This window comes from Pyxicephalus adspersus, chromosome 9 (genome assembly GCF_032062135.1).
Source record: "Pyxicephalus adspersus chromosome 9, UCB_Pads_2.0, whole genome shotgun sequence".
In the NCBI taxonomy this organism is placed as follows: Eukaryota; Metazoa; Chordata; class Amphibia; order Anura; family Pyxicephalidae; genus Pyxicephalus; species Pyxicephalus adspersus.
The window spans coordinates 7,911,527-7,924,161 of record NC_092866.1 but is presented as its reverse complement, the minus strand read 5'-3'; the positions used below and the strand labels follow the sequence as shown (position 1 = coordinate 7,924,161).

The window sequence follows — 12,635 nt, the reverse complement described above, 5'->3', positions numbered from 1 at the left end:
TCTTTAAACCCCACTGGTTTTGGCCAACTAGGGCCAAACAATCTGCCGGTTTTATACCTTTCCCTTCCACCAGTATAGCTGGCATTTTCAGGGAGCATGTGACAGAGTTGGGCCAATAAGTTCTGTCTCAGGGAAGGTCAATATCCCTGAATGATCCATGAGTCCAACACAACTTATACAGACCATTTTGTATCCCTATACTATGGGCTGGTGCCAGAACAAAATCCTCCAAATATTTAGTTTACCAGAAGAAGGCTCAAGATAAAAATTATAAATAATTGTTATTAAAATGATTTTGTTTTCTGCAGTATTTTCGTATGTAGGTATGTATGTAGTATTTATGGTCCGTCTATTAGCATATGCAACATCCAAGGCTGGTGATAAGTGTGCTGTCATTGTGTGCAGCACATGGGCAACTGCAGATCTAAAGAAAGGCTAAAATGACACCATCCTCTGCAGATCAAAGTAACGCTTTCAAATGAACTTGTTGCTTAGTCAGCATAGTGAACATAGATTCACTTTAAGATTGAGATTTAACTATAAACATAGCTGTACCCACATAGGACGACAGACTGAGCTCCGTTCTCACCTTCCAGACTGCTGCGGCTGTAAAATACAAAGGAGAAGCTGTTTGATTTCACTTGGAGACAGCTGGTAGATGTCCTTCTCTGACTGATCCCCGCTACGGATCTTGAGCTCGTACCTCATGGCATGAATGATCCAACTGAAATGAAGATTTAGGACAAGAGTCAGACTTACCCTATTCACCAACAGCAGGATAAATAGGTCTCGTGTGTTCAGTTAAAAGGTGACATTTATAATGAGCTGCTCAAACATGTGTATGCTGAACTCACGTGACTACGGTTGTTATCCTTGGCACCTATAGGCAACAGGCAGCTACACAGACATACATTATCAAATTCTTCATGGCTGTGTACAGCTATTTCTATCAAAGACCAGAATCTTAAAAAGGAAGAATCCTTAGAGGCTGGATCTGCAGGTGTAACAGCAGCTTTATTACTGGCTACTTTTTTTTAGAAGAACTCCTCTTAATGATAACACTGTGCCATGCAATCAGACTGCAGATGGATTTTACATAATACCGTTTGCTAACCGAGCTAATGAGCTCAATAATCAATTGGAATTTCACTAATCACCTCGCTGTAGTCAAGTACACATAGTTAGCAAAGGAGACATCTGGGACAGTTCTGGGAAAGCTCCACTCAATTAGAGCAGAAGACATGAACACTGAATATATTCCCCTATTGAAATGGTTTAGGCTTTTTTTTTTATAGCCTGGGGCAACTGGACTTTAAGTGGCTTCTGCTAATGAACAAAACCCACTATAGCCAATGCAGATCAGTAACCTGAATCCTCTTGGGGCCTAGCCAGTGCTGAGCCAGCCGCTGAAATGGTAATACAATAGGGGACCTCAACTGCTTTTATGTACAGCCCAGGGGTTAATTCTACTGGGTTCATGGGGTAATTTGTACTTTCGTAAAACAACAAAGGAGATTAGAATTTAGAAAAATGGATTATGTCCAAAACAGATATTTATGCTGATGTCAAAAGATAAAGAACTGTTTGGAAAAGAATGTACACACCCTGTTTAGCTAGAAAATGTTATCTCATTGACCACTTAGGATAACAAGTCACACAGATGTTAAAACAATGACTATCTCCATAATTAAGGCTGCATACACACGTTGAATAATTTTCATTGGAAAGGATCTTTCACGATCCTTTTCAACGACAAAGGACTGAACGAGCTCTGTACATACAGCACCGTTCTGCTCTATGGAGAGGGGAGAGCGACACAGCGGCACCCTGCTGTGCCCCCTCCCCTTCACTTTCATTACAATCGTTTGTGGATCTGCCAGGAGGGATCCATGAACGAGTGGTGTACACACAAGATTCTCGTCCATTATCAGCCCTGAGGCGATTATCAGACAAGAATCATCTGACACGTGTGCATTGCCTAAAGCTACGTACACACTTCCAATTATTATCGTTGGAAAACGAACGACCCTGCACGATATCTACGAACGATCGTATAGCACCGATCCTGCACATAGAGATAACGACACGATCGTTCGTAGATATTGTACACACAATAGATACGATCGTTTGAGCGATAGAGGAACTATGTGCAAGACAGGAAAGTGAACGAACGTTCGTTCATTACGCATGCTCAGCCCATGGACGATCAACGAACGACCGTACACACGAACGATGTTCAACGATCGTCGTCCAATCCGATCCGCCGGTCCGGTCGTTCGTTTCCAACAACTTTCCTCGTTCGTCGGCGTCGTTGGTTACTTTTTTACGAACGATTTTTTGCCCAATCGATCGTTCGTCGTTCGATTGGAACGATAAAAATTGGAAGTGTGTACGCACCTTTAGGCGAATGGTGAGGCTCGTCCCAGCCAAGAATCTGACGTGTACAGCAGTCACCCGATGTCATCATGGATCCATGCTAACTGAGAAGATGGCTGTACAAGTGAATGGAGAAGAGTAGAGCTTGCTCATCCTTCTCTTTCTATAGAACAGAACGGTGCTATGTGTACAGCACTCATTCGTTCATTTGTCACTCTTGTTTCTCTGGAAATGATCATTAACGATCTCTTCCAGCAACAAAAATTAAACTTCTGTATGCAATCTTAATACAGAGTTGAACATCTGATTTATGAGTATCAAGATTTAATGATGATTTACACAATCACCAAGCAAATGTGGGTCCAAATGAGTCAGGGATCAATGTGAGATTTTTAAAATGAAGCATTTTCTTCAATGAACAACCAAATCTTTAGGAGGCCAAAGAGAAATGCTCAAATGAACACTGTGACTCCATTATTAAAAGATCTGAAAACACATCTCATCTAATCAATGTGAAGGGTGTCCAACTACTCACATCAAGCAATTCGAATTAAGCTAACACTTTGCTACTGCAGGTTAACTTACCCATCCAAATATAGTTTAAGGTATAAATGGAGTCTGTTAGCATAATATGGGCCTGCATGACTAGCTTTGGGATCAATGTCATCTATTTGAGATACTTCAGATAATATTCAGAATTCATTACCTGGTGCATTTGACATGTAGTTGATCACCACTTGACCTGTTTCAAGATGACATTTCTATAGACTAGTATGGGATTGTAAAATCTGTTTGAAGTTACGGCAACAGGTCCTACATCTCTCTTGGGAACTTATGCAGCAAGTCAGTGATGGGCATTTGTAAGATATATTTCCAATGGTTTACACAGAGCAAAGAGGTATTATTCTGCATATACATGGTGTTTAATAAGGTGGATGGCAAATAACTTGCTTTTCTTGCCTTAAAAAGTTATTGCCTGCAAAACTGCTTTATAAAAACTAGTAAAAAGTCTAGCTGGACGTTAGAGGCAGACAAATCATTTTAAATTTCTCACTTCTTCAGATGAATAATACACAGATTAATTCCTCATATGTCTTGCTATCGACACATATGTTGTGTTGAGAGTAACAGAGTGCAATAATTCTAATTAATATTGCTGTGAAAAATGAGTATTTAAAGCAGCATTGTCAAGCGGAAAATTGATTTTTCACTAAGCTGCAATACGTTTTAAGTGTTTGTTTATATGTAAGAGGAGCAGGTGAGATGAGACTATGACAGCCATAATGGTGAGACGTTACTAGACCATAACGATATAAAATAGCAACGGAATAGTTACCGATGTTCAGACCTCATTTCAGCACAATAGGGCTGATTTATTAAAGCTCTCCAAGGTTGGTGAGGATATACTCCAGAGAATATATGTATAGATGGCAGATAACCGACCTTCTTGTTGACGTTGGGGGACAACTTTACTCGGAATTATTGTGTTGGAAAAGATATACTCCACAACACTGGTACTAACACTAGATTTTTGGTTCAGATGATTGAGAACAATTGATTCAGATGACAAAATTCTAGCGTGTGTATGAACCTTTACTGCCTCCATTCCCAGGGCCCCGTTATCTCTCTATTAGTGCTGCATGTGGTGTTTGTTTTCATATTTACAAAAAAGAAAATAAAATGGGCATATATTTCTGCAACTGGAGTGAGAAAAACACTTTTATGTCTCCAGCAACCAACCAAAATGATTTTGGATTTCCTTCTCTAACCCACACTAGAAGATCAGAAAAAGAAGGTAATTATTTGTGACAGACAACACAGGGAGATGAATTTCATAACACGAAGTAACCCTCCAATAGGAAATGTAGCTATAAAGTGGTTAAGGGGCCTGAAGGCAAGGGGGTCTTCTCTATTGTTCCTTGATGAATCCTGTGATTGACACAACCGTTCTAGCAGTAAATCAGCTTGCTTAAGAATTATGGTCAAAACTCACCCAGCCTGTTGATTTAAAAATGAAGCAATACAAAATTATGGGTTTCCTGACCGTGTCAGCACATGTGCAATGCTGCATTGCTTGATTGGCTCCTGGTGTTCCTCCGCCTTCCAGAATCACGCTGTGCAAAGGGTTACAGGAGGGCAATACAAAGGCAAATTCATGTGCTTATAACACCATTTAATGTACTTAAGGTATTTTACCGCTAAAGCACAAAGAAAAAAAAGTTTATTTTAGATAAATTTGAAGGGACGATGGTGATGAATTACTGTTGTTTAAACCACTTGTGCCAGCAGATTCACCTGCAGTCAATGTTTGGTGAAATAGACATGTGTTTTCTTTTGATACTGGCTACAGATCAGTTTTAGGGCTATATATTAGGTCACAATGACCACAAGAAATTAGAAATGCAGTCATTTTTGTATGTGAGAAATTATTCAAGGAAAATATAAAGTAAATATTGCTGATACAATATTTACATCGATATTTACAATATTTACGTGAAATAAACGTTGATACAAAGAAAAATGTTAAATTCATTAACAAGTGAAAATGACTAACCCCACACGGATCTTCAACATGCCGCTAAATAGCTCTGGAGTGTTGGAGATGATCCAGCCAATATGAATGACCAGTTCCTGCTGCAGGACGGCCTCTCGCTCATCGTAGGGGCTGCACTTGCTGTAAATAATGTCTTTTATGACTCCGGGGGAAAGTGGGTTGGAGATGACAGCTTCCTCGTGACCGAAGACCCCTAGAGTCACCTGGGGAAACAAAACATCCATCAAGCTGGAAAAAAGCACCGAGCGTGCAAATCCTACAACAACAGGCACATATGACTTGCCCCATAGGGCACATGCAAAAAAACAACATGCAATACTGAATAAATAGTACTTTTATTCAGAGTGCTTTGGGGCGTTCAACACTCCAAGCCTGACAATATTTCTTCTTTGCATAATTGCTGCAAGTGATCATAAAGTGACATGAACACCCTTGTTAGAGCCAAGTACTTCACACAGAGTTATTCCCAGCGCAGGCAAAATAATGGATTAGTTCGTTAGCTGAACTTCCAAAAGATAGAACCAATTACTTGTCTGAAAGTCACAATGTCAATACAATTCTACCTGAGAGTCCTCTAACAACTACAGCAGACTGCTATTGTGCGGCTGGAATTAGAAGAGACGGCAGCCTCGGAGATTGCTTAGCTTTGTAAACACTCAGACAAATATCAGAATCTGGAGGTGAATATTTCACAGTCAGCTTCTAAAAAATGAATGGTGTGTTGCCCTTGGTAACTAGGTTTTCCACTTACTGTCTAATCTGCTCTGGAAGAAGTATAAGGAAAATCTCGCTGGTTACTGTGACCCTAGGAGACACCCTGGATGATAATTCCCAAGATAAAAAGCAGAAGGGACATCTTATATTACTTGTCCAAGGGATTATACTTCCTACCAGCGTGTAAGGGTGCTGGGTGATACGTGAACAGTATGAACGTTTTACTTTTTCATTTTCCCCCAAAGCCAATTTGGAGGACAAGGCATTATTCCTTATAAATAGGTACAATGCCACCTACCAGGGTTACAATGGTAAGTCTCTACAGCCTAAAGGAAAACAAGGTAGTGAAGTGAGTGCTAAGCTGCCTACATGATCTTGTGTTTAGCATTTGGATTGTTTACACACATCCAAACTGCCAAGTCACATCTTAAAAAGAACCTGTCAGGGAATACCTAACCTGCAGATCTCTAAACAGGAAAAATGAGCAAGATAGTCAATTCTTAACAGTTGTATTGAAAGGTAGGGGACCCAGGATGGGACAATTCCAAGGTGATCAGGCCTGAATTTTTCAATCATCCCCCAAAGTTACATGGGCTTGCACAAACAGATTAATCTCCTCCAACGTAATCAAAAAGCTAGTAACTAGATTCAGCATATAGTTTAGGATGGCCACTCCAGATGTTACAATCAGACTGCACAATCTCCAGATTTATTCTGTGTGAAGGTTTGATCTATGAGTCTGTAAGAGAAAAGGGGTGTTCTTGTTGTAGTTAAGCAGGGGTCTGCTTTTTTTCAGACCCTGCATTAAGTAAATAAATCTGACTGGTTTCTACAGTCCACGCCTCCATAAACCACATCCCTGGAGGAGACGAATGTAGATGTTAGAAAAGTTGAGCCGTTTACTTACCTGCTTACCCTGAACTAAAGCGTTAGTTATAGACGGGGCAAGGCTGTCCACTATTTTACCTAACAGACTGGCAGCGAGGCGCACAACAGACCTGGAAACAGAAAACAAAGCAGTGCCATTCCAGGTGCAAAAGGTCCACATTTAACAATGCGTGTCCATTCAGTTGCATACTTACCACATCCAGCTACCTCTTATGCATCTAAAAAAGTGACTATGATACTTAAACTTTACCAAACAATATTTATTTTAAATCAACCCCATAAAATACCTGATGATTTGCAGAAAGACAACACTTTCTGGGACAAATACAGTCAAAAGCCTGGTTGGCTGTTATGCTAACTGGCACTGGCTGTTATGATAACTCATTATTTTAAATACAGTTAATGAACCAGGTAAGACTTCCCCCTGGCTATAGGCCTATGTTTGGAAATATGTGGCATTCTGAAGTGAACACAGACAATATCAGAGGCTGGATATTATCTATTATTCCATTAAAGAGTATTGAGGTAAGTGCAAACTGGATATACGAGTGATTTAAAAGGTTCTTTGTTTTAAAGCTAGTTTGGTATATCCATTGCAAAAGAGAAATTCTGTGATCATAAGCCGGTCATACCCACTTGATCTCAGAGGTCCTTACCTTCAGAATGATCTTTAAAAAAAAGTCTAGTCATGTATTCCCTCTCATTACATCATTGTCAGAAAATTGTATGCATTTGTCAGATCATATTCTTACCTCTGTGTGGGCAGCTTAGCATGAATCAGTTATAGTACTCATCCAAAAGGATTTTGACTGGGGCAGGTATTCCAATGCACTGCTTACTACTTCTACCTAATCCCAGCTAGCCTTTCCTTGGCATGAATTGGAGCAAACTGCTTCACAGTAAATGCAAATAGCTCATACGTGTCAGGTTTTGTGCAGAGATAGGAAACTTTACATAAAATGTATGAATATATGAATGAAAACTGCCACCACTGTTGACCAGTTTCACAATAAAACCCTTTTTGACTATTTACTTACAGGTTACGTAAACTCTAACAATAAACTTCTCTTATTTGGATTCTTTTCATTTATAACATATTCCATCTGATCTGCTTCCTGTGCTCTCTGCTTATCAATTATAATGCTCTCAGTTGTTTCTCAGAATTACAAATGCATATCCCTTTATATTATGTAGAGTGTGGGGAATGTTTTGTAGTCTGGTTTCTGTTGTCCTAAAACAAAATTCAGTTTAAGACTGGAAGTATGTTACTGTGAGGATTACCAGGCAAAAATAAAAGGCAGCTATCAAGGACTACTACTCTGTAATATATTTTGATTAGAGGTTTGGCACGCATGGTGGTCAAAAATCAGTGTTTTGGCAGCCATGTGGAAGTTATTCGTGTCACTTCCACAAAGACATCAATGTAAAACAATTACCTTAAGCAAAAATTAGAAAAAAACAAAAGCTGGTAGCTCCATGACCTTTGTGTGGCGGGATTCCACTGATGTAGCTCCATATTGTATTGTAAAACATTTACCATCACAGTGACACTATGAATTGAGGATAATGTGTTCCTGTCTCCTACAGACCTTCTGCCGTCTGGCAACAATTATCTTGCAATGAGGGATGCAATATTAAAATGATCAGTCAAAGCAACATAATACAGAAGGCAATTAACACAGATTTGTGGACATTGCAAATGAGGGAAGATGGAGGTGAGCATACAGTAACTGATATTACCATGGCATGACGGCACTAACAGGGTCCGGATGGATGACACTGACTTTCAGCTGCCATGTGACTACATCTTTCTGAGTGACAATTTGTATTTATTTTAGGACTTATGTAGTGTATGTATAGCCAAAATGTTTAATTTTGGTCTCAAAATAAGAGGGGTAAATCTATGAGTTTATTTTTTGCTGTGTCCTGGTAAAGCTGCCAAAACCTTTTTAGAATACATACTTCCATTGGCATCCATCTATTTCTGTGATAAACCAGTCTCCCAGGCAATCTGGGCACTTGAAATTTCAGGAGATTTCTGCAGTATGCACCCTAGAACTAGCACAAGGTTTAGGTGGCAGAAGACTGAAATCATGACACTGACAGTTCTTCACCTTGAATCCCATTGTGCAGGTGTTCCTGACAAGCTCACCCCAGCAATTAGTCAGAGCTTGCTTACTTCTCCCCAGCAGACCTTAAGAGATTGCCTGAGCACATAACCTTTCATTTAGCTTAATAACAGCTTTTATAATGTACAGGTATTTTAGGAAAAAAACGATTGTTGCTGTATGATGTGACATGTCAACAAAAGGTCTGTGAACAACTTAAGTGCAAACTTGTGAAAAAGACTCAAACTACCAACTGAAAGACAAAGGTGATAGTGTAAGTTTTCAACACAGCACTGGGTTCTGTTTCCAACAATGAATCGATCACACCTGAAATACCTTCACCTTTTCATAATGTAGATTAGGCTTAAATTCTATTCCAAAATGAAAAAGCTTAGTACAATGGGAACCAACCTGGCTAAGTGGACAACTGATCATCAGGAGCATTTCACACATCTCACTTAAAAACAATGGGTATTATTTTTGCACTGGCTTTCCTTTCAAGTGGCCTTTACTTATTCTACTGGGAAGCTTTTTTGGCTATTCATTCAAAGGAACATTTTCAAGGTCTGATGTTGTATCAGAAGACCAGGCCTGAAATGGATGCTCCACTTCATATAAATGTGTTTGTTATGGTCGAAGTTAGGGCTTTGTGCAAGACAATCAGACTCTGCAATACTAAACATGGCAAAACATGTTCTATGTGGTTGGCTTTGTACACAGTCATGCTGGAATGGAAAAAAGGGCCTTCCCCAGACTGTTGCATCAAGGTTGGAAGAGCACAAATGTCAAAGAGCACAAAGATATCTTTGTATGCTGTGGCATTAACAGTAGTATTTACAGGAAACATCTGAACTCACATTTACATTTGGTTATATAGTGGATATGTAAAGCCGCATACACACGTGCAATAATAGTCGTTGGAAAGGATCTTTTACGATGTTTTCCAACGACTATTATTGCACGATGCATGAACGAGTGCTGTACATACAGCACCGTTTTGTTCTATGCAGAGGAGAGGGGAAGGGCGATGGAGCGATACCCTGCTGCACCCTCCCCCCTTCCCTTGCATTAGGAATGTTAGTTGTCCATCGTCCTTGGATCTGCCAGGACGGCCGTTCAGATGATTGACGACTGGCACTGTACACACGCCAGATTCTTGTCCGATATAGGCCCTAAACTGATAATCGGGCGAGAACCGTGTGTACGTAGCTTAAAGGCCAGCTGGCCACATACTGGAAATAACCAGGTACAGCATGGAACTTTATGTGGAAGGCAGGGTAATTGTAATTACATATAACCTTTGGAAGGGCTCAATTAGGTACTGGTGGGACACAATTTAAATCAAAATATATGTGATAATAGCTTATGTTGTCATCTGTCCCTTACATATTCATGGAGAGTGTTTAGAGAAAGTGGATACAGCTATTTGGTGATCTTTAAACACTTTGTAAGTGATTGTTAACCCTGTTGTTCTTAGAATGCTTCTTACAAGCTAAGATAAAAAAACAAAAACAAAAGCTTTGAATTGCCAAGATCCTGGTGGGTGATTGTAAGAGGTTGCAAATAGAAAAGTTAAAAAGACTCTGGAAACAAAGGCTCCTATGCACTGCTTTGGCAAAACATGAGGTTAACATCACTCTGCCAAAGACACATGATTCTTCACAAGTGTCCTTAACTTTGCAACTCTATCTGTTGATAGCATGTGATGGAATTATAAGCAGACGCACAGCATATTACATAAGCTGCCTTGCAAAAAATCCTTGTTATCCATAACTCAGCCAATTAAAAATCAGCTTGATGAATGGCAGAAGCTCAAAGACAGCCTTAATGAAATGTCATCTTTACTTCTGAAAAAAAGAAATGAGAGAAGCCATCTCGTCATTCTTCCTGTCCACCGGGGTCAGCAGATTTAAGCTCTGTTTCGTGCCAGTTACTGACACTTAATTGGACATATGATGTTATTTTTATGCTGAATTTGCTGTACCATTCTACGCCATTGCCTGGCTGCGCCCGAAGAAACTCTACGATTCATGTAATGAAGATAATCAGCGTTATGGGCCCTGTTCTCACACAGTTACTGTGTTTAATATATATGTCACCGAGATACTAATAGCTGATAATGGGGCTTTTAATCCCGCCAGTGCTGGTGGGTAATGGTCCACTGCTAGATAAAATACATTTCTGGCTGAACTGGAAGCTTGGAAATGTGCGTTAATAGTTAGAAGTGACATTATGGACGGGAACTTCAGAAGCAGCAAATTATCTATACACTAAGGTCATGACACTTTTGCAAGATGCTGTAAGAGCAAGTGTTAAAGAGACATATATGTTTTTACAGGGTTATTTTTTTCTTTTTAGAGGTAATGTGTGAAGTACTGGTTATGTGTTTAAGTAAAATTGTGGTATTAGCTTAGAAAAAAAGCATTGGGTTGATTTAAAAAGGAACTATGGAACCCATTAAAATGAAGATTATATGTACTGCAGCACTTTATCATCAGCATATACGTTTATTTCAAGGTTCCCTGACAGTTTTAATGAAATACAGGAAAGATGTGATAAAAGATGCTGCAGCGCTCTCAAATTCAGTGCAGAATTGGCACCCCCATAGCCTGTGTCTGCTTGCACTACAGTAGGATGAAAAACTAGGTAAAGAAAGTTTTTTGTAACAAAATAATTGGATTTTTTTTGTTTTTAGACAAAAGCCTTTAGTTGTATCAATTTCCCCTCTAAGTGCATATACTCACCATTCCTTTGCTATCCCACAGTTATTTGTTTGACAGACTGACATTCCAGGCGTTGCAACAATTGATTTAATTTGTCCCACGACAGGGCTGAAAATTTGTCATATGGGGTGGGAGGAATATGTTCACCTCGGAGATAGACCAGACTGATTTAGAGCATCCAGGGCCTTTATCTTTTTTTGTTACTCCAGCAGGCAAATAGAAACATTTTGCTAGCCCACCCCCTGCCACACATCCCTTTCAATCTTCAATTCTCTTTTGCAATCCTTCTTTACTGTGCGCTACAGTAAGCTTCTTTACAGTAGCTGGTACAAATACCCAGAGCACTTTTCAGTATGGGGGAGCATGGTATCTCCTTCAAAAATCAGTGCCGAAGAGTGTGTGGGTAAGTGCCACATGAGGACAGTGCATCATCAAACCCAGAGTAAGTATCAACACCATCTGATGCAGAGGATTGATCTAAAGGGTAATGGAGAGGTGCAGGTGGGTGAGGTTTCAATGGGACAGAGGTCCTGAAAAAACAAACAGTGAGTCTTTTAATTGTTTTTAAATGTGGGAGGGCTGTTGGTTGTACAGGTCATTCTTTTACAGCCATAAACTTGAAAATTTAGCTTGTTATTTGCGTTTCTGTCTATAGGAAGACATAGGATTATGGAAGGATTAGAATAGTAACATTGGCAGCACCCATACCCTTTCATGGGCAATTAGGGTAAAAAAAAAAGCCCAGGAAAAACCCAAAAGACTTGTGATTTCCAGATTTTAAAATTAAAAAATGCATATTCAACATGCAGCAGAGAAATGATGTCTCTCTCACTTCTGCATCTTTACATTGACATTCTTAAGAGCCACAAGCTGACATTGCATGCTGTTATAAAGGTATGTGATTTGCAGGGACTACCCATCCTTCTCCATTGTACATTTACCATATTTTACAGCAAATAGCTTGTATTGAATTGTATTTTTATCCCCAAAATCCATACCAATTCAAAAAAAAAACAAATAGTGGCAACCATACAGAGGAATTGTAAAATTTTCTAAAAGTACACTTTGTACAAAAAAAAAAGTACAACTTTGTGTCTGTGGGCTCTCTACTGGCATATATGAATTTTGTTTAGCTCCCTTTGGAGATGGAAGAGAAATAAATCCTGAATATACTGTGTTTCCCCGAAAATAAGACACTGTCTTATATTTTTTTGGGCTTCCAAAAACACACTAGGTCTTATTTTCAGGGTAGGTCTTATATACTTTTTTTAA

General features: G+C 39.4%; 1 protein-coding gene across 3 annotated transcripts in view; it reads right to left on the bottom strand.

Annotated features, from left to right (window-relative positions):
• Positions 1–12,635, bottom strand: part of PHKB (phosphorylase kinase regulatory subunit beta) — a 171,496-nt gene that overhangs the window by 8,565 nt on the left and 150,296 nt on the right. For 2 of the 3 annotated variants that reach the window (XM_072422462.1, XM_072422460.1), the window contains 3 exons: positions 6,552–6,642; positions 4,931–5,133; positions 590–724 (listed from right to left, as the gene is read on the bottom strand). In XM_072422462.1, the coding sequence (XP_072278563.1) occupies positions 590–724; positions 4,931–5,133; positions 6,552–6,642 (429 nt within the window). The remainder of the gene's footprint in view (positions 1–589; positions 725–4,930; positions 5,134–6,551; positions 6,643–12,635) is intronic. The other variant, XM_072422461.1, reaches the window with a different exon arrangement.